The sequence below is a fragment of the Carcharhinus amblyrhynchos genome, chromosome 7 (genome assembly GCF_965287045.1).
Source record: "Carcharhinus amblyrhynchos chromosome 7, sCarAmb.v2.hapA, whole genome shotgun sequence".
NCBI lineage: Eukaryota > Metazoa > Chordata > Chondrichthyes > Carcharhiniformes > Carcharhinidae > Carcharhinus > Carcharhinus amblyrhynchos.
In genome coordinates, this window is record NC_137330.1 from 119,529,715 (window position 1) to 119,547,707 (window position 17,993).

The 17,993-nt window shown below is 49.0% G+C and overlaps 1 protein-coding gene across 1 annotated transcript in view; it reads right to left on the reverse strand.

Annotated features, from left to right (window-relative positions):
• Window positions 1-4,526, reverse strand: part of LOC145345570 (inositol-trisphosphate 3-kinase B-like) — a 135,600-nt gene extending 131,074 nt beyond the window's left edge. Inside the window, exon 1 of the mRNA XM_080193407.1 lies at window positions 3,582-4,526. Coding sequence (XP_080049533.1) covers window positions 3,582-4,442 — 861 coding nt within the window. The 5' untranslated portion in view covers window positions 4,443-4,526. The remainder of the gene's footprint in view (window positions 1-3,581) is intronic.
• Window positions 4,527-17,993: the final 13,467 nt, after the last annotated feature.

A 17,993-nucleotide genomic window follows, 5' to 3' on the forward strand; every position in this document is an offset into this window, starting at 1 on the left:
ACTGTGTGGGAGAGGTGGGGAGGGGGGTGGTAGGGCAACGGGAGGGGTACAAGGGGAGCCCCCATTCCCAATAGCGCGACAGCATGCATCCCATTATTCCAGTGCCTGCTCTTTGAAGGAACTATCCGATAACTCCCCCTTCCCTAGCTGCCCTTTCCACATAACCCTGCAATCACTTTCCTCTTCCAGCGTCAATCCAGTTCTCCTTTCGAAAGTTTCGGTTAAATCAGGCACTGCGTTCCAGATTAGTTTATTTATTAGTGTTGCACGTCGGCTTACATTAACACTGCAATGAAGTTACTGTGAAAATCTCCTAGTTGCCACACTCCGGCCCCTGTTTGGATACACCGAGGGAGAATTTAGCATGGCCAATGCACCTAACCAGCATGGCTTTTGGACTGTGGGAGGAAACCGGAGCACCCGGAGGAAACCCACGCAGACACGGGGAGAATGTGCAAACTCCACACAGATAGTGACCCAAACTGGGAATCGAACCCAGGTCCCTGGTGTTGTGAGGCAGCGGTGCTAACCACTGTGCCACTCTTTACTCTAACAGAACATTTTGTGATTTTGAACACCTCCGTTAAGTCTCCTGTTCACCTCCTCTGCTCTCAGGGGGTCTGTACACCATAACGGGAATCTCACATCATTGCTGACACTGGCAACCAGGTTAAACAGACAAATCCAGCCCAGAGTGTGGCTGCTGTTGACAATTCCCTGATACCCACCCTGTGATGGTTCTGCCCCACACAGTGACCCCAAGGATCTCCCCCACCACTGCCCAACTCAATGACTCTCCTATCTCTCATCTACATGCTGCCCTGGATGTATTGAAACGCCAGAATCTGCACCTTCCCCTCCAAGCCAGTAACATCCACATCCACAAAGCAATTTTATAAAAAAGACAGGACGAATGGCACAGTGGTTAGCACCGCTACCTCACAGTGTAGGGACCCAGGTTCAATTCCCGGCTTGGATCACCGTCTGTGTGGAGTTTGCACAATGTCTCCGCGTCTGTGTGGGTTTCTCCCGAGTGCTCCGGATTCCCCCCATAGTCTAAAGACGTGCAGGTTAGGGTGCATTGATCTGAACAGGTGCCAGATTGTGGCAGCTTGGGGATTTTCACAGTAACTTCATTGCAGTGTTAATGTAAGCCGACTTGTGACCAACAAATAATAAATAAATAAATGCAAGTTGTGAGGAGGATACAAAGAGTCTGCAGAGGGATAGATAAAGTAAAAATTTATCAGCCACAAGTAGGCTTATATTAACACTGCAATGAAGTTACTGTGAAAATCCACTAATTGCTACACTCTGGCACCTGTTCGGGTACACTGAGGGAGAATTTAACATGGCCAATGCAGTTTACCAGCACGTCTTTCTGAAACCGGAGCACCCGAAGGAAACCCACACAGACACGGTGAGAATGTGCAGACTCCGCACAGACAGTGGCCCAAGCTGGGAACTGAACCTGTGTCCCTGGTGCTGTGAGGCAGTAGTGCTAACCACTGAGTCACTTTGCCGCCCCATGTAGTGCAATGTGAGAAAATGTCTTGTTGTCCACTTTGGCTGGAAGACCAAATGAGCAAAATATTATTTAAATGGCGAGAGACTGCAAAATGTTTAGTTTCTTTTTAACTTTTAAGTTAATGCAGAGGGATCTGGGTGTCTTTGTCCAAGAATCACAATTAGCACCTATATACAGCAGGTAATAAGGGAGACAGATGTTGACCTTTATTACAATGGGGATGGAATGTAAAAGTAGGTAAGTCTTGCTACAATTGTACAGGGCTTTGGGGAGACCACATCTTGAGACTAAGTCATTGAATATATTTAAGAAGGAAATAGATATCTAGACTCTAAAGGTATCGAATGAGAGCGTGGGTGTAAGGCACTGAGAGAGAGCTCTGATCATACTGAATGGTGTAGAAGGTTCGAAAGACTGAATGAGCTACTCCTGCTACTAATTCCTGTGTTTCAATATAATGTTGTGTGCAGTTTTGGTTTCCTTACTTTAAGAGGGATATATTCACATTGAAGGCAATTCAGAGAAGATGCTTTAAGCTGATTCCTGGGTTCAAGGGGTTATCTGATAGGGAAAGGTGAAGCAGGGTGGGCCCCTAGATGAAGGAGATGTGAACTTACTGAAACATACAGTTAGAGGTTAGCACTGCTGCCTCAAAGCGCCAAGGACCAGGGTTCGATTCCCCGCTTGGGTCACTGCTATATGGAGTTTGAACATTCTCCCTATGTGTGGGTTTCCTCCGGGTTTCTCCCACAGTGCAAAAGATGTGCAGGTTAGGTGGCCTGGCCATGCTAAATTGCCCTTTAGTGACAAGGGACACCAGCTAAGGTAAATACATGGGGCTATGGGAAGAGGGCCTGGGTGAGATTGTGGTCAGTGCAGACTCAATGGGCCGAATGGTCTCCTTCTGCACTTTAGGGATTCTATGATTCTATGATATAAGTTCCTGAGGAGGCTTGACAGGATGGATGCCGGGAGGACTGGTGGGGATCTAGGGGGCACAGTTTAAAAGTGAGTGATCCTCCAGTTCAAATGGAGATAAGGAGGAACTTCTTCTCTCCAAGGATTATTAGTTTTTGGAATTCTCTATGCCAGTGGAGGCTGGGTCAATGGATATATACAAGGCTGAGTTAGACAAATTTTTAATCAACAGGGGAATGGAAGACATTGGGGTAGCGGGGGGTGTGGGGGAGGGGGTGTGGGATGTAGGGGGTGTGGGGAGTGTGGGGGGTGGGGAGTGCGGGTTGCGGGGATGTGTGGTGGATAGGGGGCGTAGGGAGTGCGGGGTGTAGGAAGGGTGGGGTGTAGGCAGTGCGGGGTGTAGGGGGTGTGGGGTGCAGGGAGTGCGGGGTGTAGGGGGTTTGGGAGTGGTGGGTGCAGGATGTGGGGGTTGCAGGGGGTGTGGGGGAGCAGGGTATGTTGGTTGTGGGGGGTTAGGGGTAGGGGGTTTGAGGGGTAGGGGGTTTGGAGGGTGGTGGGTGCGGGATGTGGAGTGGTGCAGGGAGTAGGGGATGTTGCGGTTGGGGGGGGGGGGGGGGGGGGGGTGGTGAGGGCGAGGGGCGCAGAGAAGAAAGTGGAACTAAAGCCACAACCAGAACAGCCAAAATCTTATTCATGATCCAGTTAAGCAAAATCTTGAGTTTAACGTTCTCATCTTTACTTTGATGTTCCTTCACGGCCTTGCTGCTGCTCCCAATCTCTGTAACCTCCCCCAGTTCCACAACTCTCCGAGATAACCAGCATTCCTTTAACTCGGAACCCTCCAACATCCCTGATTTTAATCGCTCCACTACTGGTAGCTGTGACCTCAGCTGCCAAGATCCCGGGCTCTGGAATTGCCTCCCTAAACCTCTCCACCTCACGATACTGCTCAAAAACTGGCCTCATTGACCAAACATCTGACGTAACATCTCGGGTAACTGGGTGTCACATCTTGCTTTATAATGCTTTGAGATGTTTATGATGCTAAAGGTGCTATATAAATGCAATTGCAGCTTCCCTCCCGAAACCCCTATCAGACATTGAGTGAGTGAGAGGATGGATGGATAGTACTCACCACTCTGGCTTTGGGCTGATGGTCCAGGGTCTGGAGGAAGGTGGAGGTGGCATCCTTTCCTCTGTCAGGGTCACTGGAGATATCTTCCTCCGACTCATCCCAGGAGGAGGAGAAGCCAGCCGAGGAGGCCGACGAGGAGGACAGTTTTCGCACAAAACACCGGGATCCGCCATTGGGGTTGGTGTCGTCGTTGATGTCATCGCAGTAATCCTGTCCGTGCTCCGTCACAATGACGTGCGGGATTTCCACCCCGCTGCTGCAGGGGTGGGCGGCGAGGGGCATCGACGGGTCAGGCCGGACCGGGGAAGGGGTCCTGAGGCCTACCGGCCTGGCTCCTGTGTCCTGCTCCCCCGTGCTGCAGTGACGGGCTAACCTGCAGCAAAGCCTGTCCTCCTGGTCTGCCACGGGCCTGCTGTTTGGCGCGAGGCCCCGCAGTGCCAGCGGCGCCGTTTCCTGACATTCCTGCTCCGTCCTGCCGGGATCCATCCCCGGACAGTCCCCCTTGTCCGTTTGGGAAGGCTCTCCGCTCAGGCTCCCGGGCTGGAGTTCAGTTCTGGAGGCCAGGGTATTCTGATCCGGTTCTGGGATCGGCCTGTGTCCGTCTCCGCTGCCTCGGGATTCACTGACGGCTAGCAGCTGAGGGTTCCCTCCCCCCGAGAGTCCATCTCCCGCTCGCGAGTCCTCTGTTGACCAGGTCTGGTGGAGCCCGTGTGGAGCGCTGGCCCCTGTGCCTGCTGTCAGGCGCACATGGCAGCGGGAAACCTGCCTCTCGGGCACCTGCAGTACTGCCCTGCCAGTCCGAGGTGGGCACTCAGCGTCATTACTCATTGTGTCCAGGCTACTCAAGGTGCACATAGCCATAGCATCCGCAACTGGTGCAGGAGGAGGGACGGGGCAGGCTGGGGGCGATAGGCGGAGACTGGCATCCAGCCAACAGCTGATTGGCACCTGCCCCCCCTCTCCCCTCCCTGCAGCCGGGCTCTGCCCCCCACCCTCCCCGGAATCGCTACGGAGACGCTCCGGGCATTCCAACAAAACCCACCAGATCTATTCAAAACATCCTCTCCCCTTTTCCGGATCCCGGGAGGTACGGGCACCAAATCAGTCCGGAATCCCGATGGAAAGGAGCCGAGGGGGCGTGCGGATTTCTTCAGGAGATCCCCTCGGCGTTCCCTACGCCGCGGCGTGGAGTCTTCGGAAAGCCGAGCGGCAGCCGGGAAGATTCAGGATGCCCGTTGCGTGGGGAGGCATCCTCCCTTTCCTTCGTTATCCTCTTTGCCACGTTAAGAGGGGTGCCAGTCCATGGGGTGATGCCAGCTTACTGCAGCCAACTCAATACCAGTTCTGGTGTGTGGGGGGGGGGGGAGGGCTGAGGCTGTGGGGAAGGGGGGATGGATAGGGAGGGAGGAGGAGGAGAGAGGTGGGGGTGGGGGAAGAGGTGGGAAGGTAGGGTGACTTTAAACTCTCAATCCAACTCCAAAAACACACCCACCTTGTCGGCCGCAGGGAGGGGGGGGGCGCAAGGCAAGGCTGCACACTCTGGCTCAAGTTCCAGTGGGAATCTTTGCAGTCACACTCGGAGTAGATGCTCGGTGGGTATGTGGATCCACAGACGCTGTATCAGCTGGTGTTCCCCTTACCCAGCGCAGGAGCTGCGCAGGCGACTGGAAATGAAAAGTGCTTCGAAACCTCCTTCAGGCTGAGGAAAGAGCAAAGTAACAGCTTGGCTGCAGGGAGAGAGAGATTGGAGTAGCCCTTTCCAGATCTACTGCAGTTGCTTCAATTCCTTGTTGAGTTTCAGCTCCCGGGGTGTGACACCGCGCTTCACTCACTCTGCCGCTGTGTGTGTGTGTGTGTGTGTGAGCGAGAGAGAGCCAGGCTCTGTCAGGCTTTCCGATCTCTGGTTCTCTGATGACTGGTGGCTTTGCAGCCCAGTGTGTGTGTGTGTGTGTGTGTCTGTCTGTCTGTGGCTGATCTCTGAGCAGGAAGGAAGTGAGTGAGTGTCGGTTCTGAAGGCTGCTATTTTGACACACACACACACACACACTCACACACACTCAGCTCCAAGAGACTCAAACAATGTGAAACTTGACAAACTTTCACCAACTGCACACTTGTCAAAATCCTGAACATTTAAAAGTACACACGCACACACACTGCAGTTACATCATTTTAATGAGAAGTTATGCAGCCCGGGGAGGGTCTGTGAAATAACTGGTGCTTTTTTTTTAAGAGGGGGGAGTTTCTTTTGGTTTCTATTTTCACAAAATGGGATTTGCTTTTCACAAACAGGATTTCATTCACACAAGCTCTCTTGTTGGGTGGGTGTGGATAGCCAGTCTGGAGCAGCAATTACTGTTACAGACAGCTCTCAGATTACTTTGCAAAGGGTTATGGTCGCACTATGCAAACTACGGCTCAATGGAAACACTTTCACCTCTGAGCCAAAGGTCAATGGCTTCCGAGTGCTAGAGCCAGATCGGTGCGGTGGCACAGTGGTTAGCACTGCTGCCTCGCAGTGCCAGGGTCCCAGGTTCAATTCTGGCCTTGGGTCACTGTCTGTGCAGAGTCTGCACATTCTCCCTGTGTTTGTGTGGGTTTCCTCCCACAGTCCAAAGGATGTGCAGGTTAGGTTGGTTGTGCTGTCAGGGGATTAGCAGGTTAAATATGCAGGGATTATGGGAATAGGGCCTGGGTGTAGGTATTGATGGGCCAAATATTCTCCTTCCGCACTGCGGTGTTCTATGATCTCCAGACTGACATTGTACCAAAGTGAGGTTCTTCTTGTGGGATCAGCCAGGATGACCTCTCAGAGAACACCCTCCCCAGCTCCTCTTCCAACTAGATCACCCACACGGGGAGCCAGTGGGATTATCACTGGATTAATAATCCAGGGAAATGCTCTGGGGGCCCAGGTTCAAATCCCACACCGTAAGATGGTGAAACTTGAACTCAATAAATAATATCTGGAATGAAGAATCCACTGCTGACTGTGAAACCATAGTCAGAAAAACCCATCTGCTTCACTGATGTCCTTTAGGGAAGGAAATCTGTCGTCCCATGTGGTTCATTCTCAAATGCCCTCAGGGGTGGGCAATAAATGCTGGTCCAGCCAGCAATGTCCATGTCCCCTGTACAAATAAAAAAAAGCACCTGATCGGGAAGACACAAACCTCTGTTCAACATCTCACCTGAAAAACAGAGCCTCTGACAGTGCTGTACTCCCTCAGCAGGAATGTCATCTGGGATAATGTACATCAGTCTCAAACTGTTGCTGCCCATTGAATCCAATCCAGCTCCAATTAGTTTAGTTATCAGAAGTAGGCTTCCATTAACACTGCAATGAAGTTCCTGTGAAAATCTCCGAATCACACATTCTGGTGCCTGTTTGGGTACACGGAGGGAGAATTTAGCATGGCCAATACAGCAAACCAGCACGTCCTTCAGAGGAAACCAGAGCACCCAAAGGAAACCCATGCAGACACAGGGAGAATGTGCAAACTCCGCACAGACAGTGATCCAAGCCGGGAATCGAACCTGGGTCCCTGGCACAGTGAGGCAGCAGTGCTAACCACTGTGCCAGCGTGCCACCCAGATTATGAACCAGAAAGAGAATTGACGATAATGGACATGACTTAGGACAGGCTTCCCTCACTGTCACTGACTCAAAATCATGGAAGTCCCTCCTTAACAGCACTGCGGGTGTACCTACACTGCGTTGACTGCAAAGATTCAAGAAGGCAGCTCACCACCAGCTTCTCAAGGGCAATTAGGGATGGGCAATAAATAATGACCAACCAGCGATGCTCACATCCTATAAACCTTCTTTGAATAAATGAATACTTGCTTCTGATTTAACCAAGGAAGAAGATGCTGCCCAGATTACAGTGAAAGAGGAGGTAGTTCAGAACCTGAAACAAAAATGCTGGAAAATCTCAGCAGGTCTGACTGTAGAGAGAGAACAGAGTTTGAGTCTGGATGACCCGTCTGAGCTCTTAGAGCTGCTGAGATTTTCCAGCATTTTTGGATTTTGTTGCAGATTCCAGCACCCGCAGTACTTATCCTCTATTTTAGTTCAGAAACTGAATGGTTTAGAATTGATCAGGGGGAGATATTGGTAAAGCACACGACAGGAAACAGAGTAATAGCTAATGGGTGTTTCTCTGGAGGGAGGATCCTACTGGAGTTTTCCGGGAGTGGGTGCTGCATCCTTGTTTTTCCTGGGAATAGATTAATGACCTAGACTTGGTGTGCACAATTTCCGATGATACAAAACTTGGGGCCATTGTGAAGTGTAAGGAGGACAGAGTAGATCTTCAGAAGGACAGATTGGTGGGATGGGTGGGCAAGAGGCAGATAAAGTCTAATGCAGAGAAATGGAAGACTTATAGAGTGATGTAAAGGATACAAGGTAAATAAGTTTATTTATTGGTCACAACAAGACTTGCATTAAAGTTACTGTGAAAATCTACCTGTCACATTTCGGTGCCTGTTCAGCTACTGAGGGAGAATTTAGCATGGCCAATACGCTTAGCCAGCACGTCTTTCGGACTGTGGGACGAAACTGGAGCACTGAGAGGAAACCCACGCTGATACGGGGACAACACACTAACTCCACACAGATGGTAACCCAAGCTGGGAATCGAACCCGGGTCCCTGGTGCTGTGAGGCAGTAGTGCTAACCACTGTGCCACCGTCCCTAGGGGTGCAGGAGCAGAGGGACCTGGGTGTACATGGGTACGTAACTCATTGATGGTAGCAGGACAGATGAAGAGAGCTGTTAACATATAGCATCCAGCATTCTAGGCTTTACTAATAGGAGCATCGAGTACAAGAGCGAGGAGGTTATGCCAAACTTATATAAAACGCTAGTAGCTGTAGTATTGTGTCCAGTTCGGAACGCCATACTTTGGGAAAGATGTGGGAGTATTCGGGAGTATGCAGTAAAGATCCGTGAGAATATTTCCAGGGATGAGGAATTTCAGTGATGAGGATAGAGTGGAGAGGTTGGGATTGTTTGCGGAGAGGGGAAGGTTAAGAGGAGGTTCAATAGAGATGTTCAAAAGCAGAGTAAATCAGGAGAAACTGTTCCCACTGGTGGAAGGATTGAGAAGGAGAGGGCACAGATCGAGGGTAATTTGGGAAAGGGAATGAGGGAGACTCAGGGAGAAAGTTTCAGCTTCAGAAACTTCAGCTTGAAAGAAGAGTCACTTTGGACTCGAAACTTTAACTCTGTTTCTCCCCACTCGCACAGACACTGCCCGAACTGCCCAGTTTTCCCAGAATTTTCTGTTTTTATTGGCAGTATTTAGTGTTTATTTATATGTGACACATGAGGAGACATGTTTCCAAACTGCAGTGCTTAGGATCTGGGACGTGCTGCCCAAGAGTGTGGTGGAGGCAGCTTCAACCCAGGAATCCAGGAGGGAGCTGGATTATAATCGGTGGGGGACTCGGGGAGAATGGGGGGGCAAAGGTGGGGGCGGCGATGGAAGTGGGAAGGTGGAGGATGGGGGGTGGTGGAGGTGGGGGGGTGGAGGATGGGAGGTGAAGGTGGGGGGGGGGCGATGGAGGTGGGAAGGTGGAGGATGGGGCAGTGGTGGAGGTGGGGGGGGTGGAGGATGGAGGGTGGTGGAGGTGGGCAGGTGGAGGATGGAGGGTGGTGGAGGTGGGCGGGTGGAGGATGGGGGGGTGAAGGTGGGGTGTGGTGGAAGTCGGGGGGTGATGGAGGTGGGGGTGGAGCTGGGCAGGCAGTGAAGCTGGAGAGCAGTGGAAGTGGAGGGGGTGGAGGATGGGGGGCAGTGGAGGTGGAGGGGGTGGAGGATGGGGGCAGTGGAGGGGGTGGAGGATGGGGGGCAGTGGAGGTGGAGGGGGTGGAGGATGGGGGGCAGTGGAGGTGGAGGGGGTGGAGGATGGGGGCAGTGGAGGGGGTGGAGGATGGGGGCAGTGGAGGTGGAGGGGTTGGAGGATGGGGGCAGTGGAGGTGGAGGGGGTGGAGGATGGGGGGGCAGTGGAGGTGGAGGGGGTGGAGGATGGGGGGCAGTGGAGGGGGTGGAGGATGGGGGGCAGTGGAGGTGGGGGGGTGGAGGATGGGGGGCAGTGGAGGTGGAGGGGTGGAGGATGGGGGGCAGTGGAGGTGGGGGGGTGGAGGATGGGGGGCAGTGCAGACATGATGGGGTAAATGCAGTGTAACAATATAAGATAGATCTTTCCTGCAGAGTCTGGAAATCCTCCTGAGGTGCAATGTCCAACACAGATACAATATCCCATCTGTGCCCAGAACCTATTTGTAGTTTATCCTCTATTTAGAAAACGTGGGATCCCGTAACCACATCCTTCAGTGTTGGTGCACATATTACACCAGGTCTCTCTGTTCTTGCATCCCCTTTAGAGTTATACTCTGTACTTTATATTGTCTCTCCTCATCCTTCTCACTAAACACGCTTCTCTAGAATAAATTTCAGCTGTCCCATTTCCCCAGCCTGTGGTGGGCCTACAAACACAGAGACATCCAACCTAAACGATTCAGAAATAGGAGAATAAAAAGAACAAAGATAGTTTTTAATGTTCATCCATTTAAAGAACTGTCAAATCATTGACCAAGCTCGTGCAAAGCTGAGGAATAAGTTGGCCAAGGCTGTCATTGCACGCCTCCTTGTGGTCAGTGCTAAGACAGCACTGGGAGATAGCAGCTACTTTTCCCCTTTGCGGGCCCTGCTGTATTTGGAGAATGGTCTGTGGCAAGGGAACACAGAGAGAAGCAGGGAGAGTTACGATGCAGGGGGCAGGAAAGGGAAAAGAGTTTAAAGTGGGCTAGGAGGTATCGTTTTGCGAGTAACAGTAATTGTGTTGAGAACTTTTTACATTTTCTCAATACCAACAAAACAAAGGAGATTGTCATCGACTTCAGGAAGTGTAAAGGAGAACACGCCCCTATCTACATCAACAGGGATGAAGTAGAAAGGGTCGAGAGCTTCAAGTCTTTAGGTGTCTAAATCACCAACAACCTGTCCTGGTCCCCCCGTGCCAACACTAGAGTTAAGAAAGCCCATCAATGCCTCTACTTTCTCAGAAGACTACGGAAATTTGGCATGTCAGCTACGACTCTCGCCAACTTTTATAGATGCACCATAGAAAGTATTCTTTCTGGTTGTATCACAGCTTGGTATGGCTCCTGCTCCAAGACCACAAGAAGCTACAAAGGGTCATGAACAAAGCCCAATCCATCACCAAACCTGTCTCCCATCCATTGACTCTGTCTACACTCCCTGCTGCCTCGGAAAACCAGCCAACATAATTAAGGACCCCACACATCCCGGACACACACTCTTCCACTTTCTTCCATCGGGAAAAAGATACAAAAGTCTGAGGTCATGTACTAACAGATTCAAGAACAGTTTCTTCCCTGCTGTTGTCAGACTTTTGAAGTGTTAAGTTGATCAGAGGGACCTGGGGGTCCTTGTGCCTGAGTCGCAAAAACCCAGCTTGCAGGTGCAGCAGGTGGTCAGGAAGGCGAATGGGATGCTGGCCTTCATAGCGAGGGGGATTGAATATAAAAGTAGGGAGGTCTTGCTGCGGCTGTATAGGGCATTGGTGAGGTCGCAGCTGGAGTACTGTGTGCAGTTTTGGGCGCCGTACTTACGCAAGGATATTTTGGCCTTGGAGGGAGTGCAGAGGAGGTTTACTAGGCTGATGCCGGAGTTGAGGGGGTTGAGCTATGAGGAGAGGCTGAATAAATTAGGCTTGTACTCATTAGAGTTTAGAAGAATGAGGGGAGATCTCATTGAGACGTATAAGATGATGAATGGGATGGATAGGGTAGAGGTGGAGAGACTCTTCCCGCTCAGAAAGGATAGTAGGACTAGGGGGCACAGCCTCAAGATAAAGGGGGGGCGGTTTAGAACATAGTTGAGGAGGAACTTCTTCACTCAAAGGGTGGTGAATCTCTGGAATTCTCTGCCCGTTGAAGTGGTGGAGGCTACCTCGCTAAATATTTTTAAGACGCGGGTTGATAGGTTTTTAATAAGAGAGGGGATTAAGGGTTATGGGGAGAGGGCGGGAATGTGGAACTGAGCCATGACAGATCAGCCATGATCTTATTGAATGGCGGGGCAGGCTCGAAGGGCTAGTTGGCCTACTCCTGCTCCTATTTCTTATGTTATGTTATGTTATGATCTTTCTCTACACCCTAGCTATGACTGTAACACTACATTCTGCACTCTCTCCTTTCCTTCTCTATGAACAGTATGCTTTGTCTATACAGCATGCAAGAAACAATACTTTTCACTGTATCCCAATACATGTCACAATAATAAATCAAATCGATCATAGAATTCCTACAGTGCAGAAGGAGGCCATTCAGCCTATCAATTCTTCACTGACCACAATCCCATACAGGCCCTATTCCTGTAACAGTGCACATTTGCCCTGCTAGCCCCCCAACATAAGGGGGAAATTTAGTATGGTCAGTCCACCTAACCCACACATCTCTGGGCTTTGGGAAGAAACCAGAACACCCAGAGGAAGCCATACAGACTCAGGGGGAATGTGCAAACTCAACACAGACAGTGACCGAGGTCAGAAGTGAACCCAGGTCTCTGGTGCTGTGAAGCAGTAATGTTAACCACTGTGCCACCATGCCACCCATATTGCAGTGTGTTCTCTGTGAGGAGATCACATTCTCATCTGTCTGGACATTTTCACTGCAGCCTTTCATAGAATCGGCAGAAGAGGCCCTTCAGTCCATTGAATCTGCACTGACACATCAGAAACATCTAACCTACCCACCCAATCCCACTTGCCAGCACTTGGCCCAGAGCCCTGAATGTTATGATGTGCTAAGTGCTCATCCAGATATTTTTTAAAGGATGTGAGACATCCCGCCTCCACCACCCTCCCAGACAGTGCATTCCAGACCGTCACCACCCTCTGGGTAAAAAAGGTTTTTTCTCAAATCCCCCTAAACCTCCCACTCCTCACCTTGAGCCTATGTCCCCTCGTAACTGACTCTTCAAACTAAGGGAAACAGCTGCTCCCTATCCACTCTGTCTGTGCCCCTTATAATCTTGTACACCTCAGGTCATCCCTCGGTCTTCTAAAGTAAAGTTAATTTATTTGTCACAAGTAAAGTTTACATTAACATTGCAATGGAGTTACTGTGAAAATCCCCTAGTTGCACTTGTTCGGGTACACTGAGGGCATGGCCAAATCACCTAACCATCATGTCTTTCAGAGTGTGGGAGGAAACCGGAGCACCTGGAGGAAACCCATGCAGACACGGTGAGAAACTCCACATGGACAATGACCCAAGCCAGAATCAAATCTAGGTCCCTGGCACTGTGAGGCAACAATGCTAACCACTGTGCCACCGTACCACACCCTCACTGTGCCACCCCCTGTGCCATCATGTCACCCCATTCTCTGCTCCAGAGAAAACAACCCAAGCCTATCCAACCTCTCTCCATAACTTAAGTGCTCCAACCCAGGCAGCATCCTGATGAATCTCCTCTGCATCCCCTCCAGTGCGACCACATCCTTCCTGTAATGTGGTGACCAGAACTGCACACAGTGTTCCAGCTGCAGCCTCACCAGAGTTCTACACAACTCCAACATGACCTCTCTGTTTTTGGTTGATAAGCCTTGATTGATAAAGACAAGTGTCCCATCTGTCCTTTTCCCACCCTACTAACATGCCCTTCTGCCTTCAGACATCTATGGGCAAACATGCCAAGGTCCCTTTGTTCCACAGAACTTTCTAGTGTCCTACCATTCATTGAGTACTTCCTTGTCAAATTACTGCTTCCAAAGTGCATTACCTTTTCAGGGTTAAATTCCATCTGCCATTTATCCGCCCATTTGACAATTCCATCTTTAACTTCCTGTAACCCAAGACACTCAACCTCATTGTTAACTACCCAGCCAATCTTTGTGTCATTCACAAACTTACTGATCCTACCCCCCAGATAGTCATCTATATCATTTATATAAATGATGAATAATAGGGGGCCTAGCACAGATCCCTGTGGTACGTCACTGAACACTGGCTTTCAGTCACTCAACCAGCTTTCCGTCATCACCTGCTTCCTCCAACTTAACCAATTCTGAATCCACCTTCTTAAACTACCCTGTATCCCATCAGCATTTACCTTCTTGACAAGCCTCCCACGTGGAACATTGTCAAAGACTTTGCTGAAATCCAGATCCAGGTCAGGTGGATTGGCCATGCTAAATTATCATTAAGTTAAAGTTTTTTTAATTAGTGTCACAAGTAGGCTTACATTAACACTGCAATGAAATTACTGTGAAAATCCCCTAGTCACCACACTCCAGCACCTGTTCGGGTACACTGAGGGAGAATTTAGCATGGCCAATGCATCTAGCCAGCATGACTTTCGGACTGTGGGACGAAACTGGAGCACCCAGAGGAAACCCACACGGACACGGGGAGAGCGTGCAGACTCTACATAGACAGTGACCCAAGACAGGAATTGAACTCAGGTCCTTTGTGCTGTGAGGCAGCAGTGCTAATCACTGCCACCATTCTTCCTGTCTCAAGGTGTGTGGGATAGGTGGATTGGCGATGCTAAACTGCCCCTAGTACCCAAAGGTATGCATGTTATGAGGATACAAATGAATGACTGAATAAACTTATTTGTAAGAAGTCTCACAACACCAGGTTAAGTCCAAAGGAGAGGATCTCCAGGATGGTCGCGCATATTGACATAGACAACTAAACCTGTTGGACTTTAACCTGGTGTTGTAAGACTTCTTACTGTGCTCACACCAGTCCAACGCCGGCATCTCCACATCAAACTTCTTTGTGGTTGTGTTGAAAGGAATATTGAGCAGGAAGGACTCTGGGAGAATGCCCCATTCTTCTTCCATTGGGTTGAGAAATATATCAGCTATGGTAGAATAGTGGAGCAGACTTGATGGGCCGAATGGATAACCCTGCTCCTATATCTCATAATCTTACAGACTATGAGTGGTGCTATGGGATCTATTAGATTAATTGTTTGAGTTTATCTGAAAGACAAAAAGGGACATTCAGACTAGATGTTAATTAACACAGGGGGTGTTGTGTAGAGGGAAGGGTGCTCTAAGTCTAAGCTGCTCTTGGGGCCAGTGCTGGATATGAAAAGTATAAACGATGTTCTCCAGACTGACGTCCTTCACCCAAACAAATAAAGAACCCGACTCTCCAACCATAAATCCAGGGATTTGTCTTCATTCCCATCACAGCGCAGACAGAATCGGAGAGCTGAGATCAGCGGAGCGAATGCCTTCTTAAACGAACAGTGTTTACTGTGGGAAAGAAAGTTTCAACAGGGTGGAAAAAATCCACAATCTGTCAGGATTGGAAAAACATCCTTAAATCTGTCACATCAGAAGAACAGGGAAGCAAGTTGCACGGAGGACTCCCGGACACAGAGTTTGGCAGATCCCTTCTCTCCTTTGGGAAGGGGAATTATGTCCATAGAATCCTCATAGAAACCCTACCGTGCAGAAGGAGGCTATTCGGCCCATCGAGTCTGCACTGACAATAAGCCCACCCTCATCCTCTCCCCATAACCCCACATATTTACCTGCTCATCCCTCTAACCTCCACATCCCGGGACACAAAGGGGCAATTTAGTAACGCCAATCAACCTAACCCACACATCTTTGGACTTTTATAACAGGGAAACAGGCCATTCAACCCATCTGATCCATGCCCAGTTAAGGCTCCACATAAGTCTCCACCCACCTTATTTCACCAAATCTCCTTCCTGTTTTGTTTGTCTGATTTTCCCTTCAATGTATTAATACTTCAACCATTGCTTGTACTAATTAATTTCACCTTCTAATCACCCTCTGTATCAGGGGCTAAGCCCTCACCCTATATATTTTAAAAAATATACGGAGACAGAGTACAGGAATGAGTGAGAATCTGGTGAACTGGTGCAATGACAATAATCTCTCCCTCAAAGTCAACAAAATGAAGGAGATTGTCATCGACTTCAGGGAGCATAAAGGAGAACATGATCCTGTCTACATCAACGGGGACAAAGTAGAAATGGTCAAAAGCTTCATGTTTTTAGGAGTCCAGATCACCAACAACATGTCCTGGTCCCCCCATGCTGACACTATAGTTAAGAAAGCCCACCAATGCCTCTACTTTCTCAGAAGACTAAGGAAATTTGGCATGTCAGCTACAACTCTCACAAAGTTTTACAGATGCACCATAGAAAGCACTCGTTCTGGTTGTATCACACTTGGTACGGCTCCTGCTCTGCCCAAGACTGCAAGAAACTATAAAAGGTTGTGAATGTAGCCCAGTCCATCACTCAAACCAGCCTCCCATCCATTGACTCTACACTTCCTGCTGCCTCGGAAAAGCAGCCAGCATAATTAAAGAGCTCACACATTCCAGACATTCTCTCTTCCACCTTCTTCCATCAGGAAAATGATACAAAAGTCGAGATCGTGTACCAACTGACTCGAGAACAGCTTGTTCCTTGCTGCTGTCAGACTTTTGACTGGCTTACCTTACATTAAGTTGATCTTTCTCTCTGTGGTAGTTATGACTGTAACACTACATTCTGTACTCTCATGTTTCCTTCTCTATGAACTGAATGTTTTGTCTGTATAACGCACAAGAAACAATACTTTTTCCTGTATGCTAATACATGTGATAATAATAAATCAAATCAAATCAAAAAATATCCTCATGGCTAATTTCTAAAATTTAAAAACTGGACAATGACCTTTTAAAATGGCTGAGGTTACCTGTGACCCTGAACACAAGAGGTCATTAAGCAGTGGCCAATAAATTCTTACCTCGTTATCTCTGAAGTGATGCTAATGAATCCCCAGCAGGCTGCAGAGACCGAATTCAAAAGACAACACAAAAACAGTCTGCATTTTAGAACCTGGACTGGACAATTGGAGTCTACTAGTCTGCTAGGACAAAGAGCCCTGGAACCTGCCTTTCAATTCTTAATGGCTGGGACATTTAACCACCTTGAGGATTGAAACAAGGAATGCATCTCCTTTGCGGGTGGAGAGATGGGGGTGGTATGACATGACTTCTAAGTGGAGGAGCAGTTATACTAGTTGCTGTGCCACAAACTCAGTCTGTCATTTTCCCTGCTATCAAGCAGCAGCACAGAAAAGGGGTTCAGTCCAGGTTTGAATGCCTGGCCCTGTCTATACCACCTGACTGAAACTTCTGTACCATCACCCACAAGGCTAACTAATGTCTGTCTGTCTATCTATCTCTCTCTTTCCCTCTGTTTGTCTATCTATTTATCTATCTATCTCTCTCTCTCTGTCTGTCTGCTTATCTATCTTTCTATCTATCTCTCTCTTTCCCTCTGTCTATCTATCCATCTATCTTTCTCTCTCTTTCCCTTTGTCTGTCTATCTATCTATCTACCTAGCTATCTGTCTCTCTCTTTCCCTCTGTCTGTCTATCTATCCATCCATCTGTCCATTCATCTGCTACCTATCTACTTACTGACCTACCTACCATCTCTAGTTGGTTACTAGGCAACCAATGCGTCTGGATTTTAGTTCATACACCCAGCAATGAGGATGAATGTGGGCCCATGAGAGAATCTTCTGCACATTCAGAGTGAATTGTGATGTTTAAAAAGTTTATTTTAGTTTATTTTATTAGAATCACAAGTAGGCTTGTATTATATAAAAGCAAATTATTGCGGATGCTGGAGTCTGAAACCAAAAGAGGAAATGCTGGAAAATCTCAGCAGGTCTGGCAGCATCTGGAAGGAGAGAAAAGAGCTGACGTTTCGAGTCCAAGCTACCTTTTGTCAAAGCTTTCTGTTGACCTTTAAAGATTTCCCAATCCTCTAGTTTCCCACTAATCTTTCCTACCAATCACTAGTGGAGAGGGCGGGAAAGTGGAACTGAGCCACGACAGATCAGCCATGATCTTATTGAATGGCGGGGCAGGCTCGAAGGGCTAGATGGCCTACTCCTGCTCCTATTTCTTATGTTCTTATGTTCTCACCTGCCGAAGGAGCAGTGCTCCCAAAGCTCGTGATTCCAAATAAACCTGTCGGACTTTAACCTGGTGTTGTGAGACTCCTTACTGAGCCCACCCTAGTCCAACGCCAACATCTCCACTAATCTTTGCCATTTTGTATGCATTTTCTTTCAACTTAATACCCTCCTTTATTCACCTAGATATCCATGGCTGATCATTATAATGTATTTTATAATCCCTGAACTCTGGGTGGATAATAACACAGCAGTCACAGTGTGCCAAGAGTGAAGTGGGGATACTGAGCTCAGGGTCAGGCTCTCTAGGCAAACTGGCTCTGTCCTGAGCGGTCTAGTCTTCCATCTGCCAATGTAGGGGCAATGGGCTGAATGGCCTCCAGTTTCTTGACATTTAAAACATTGCTAGTC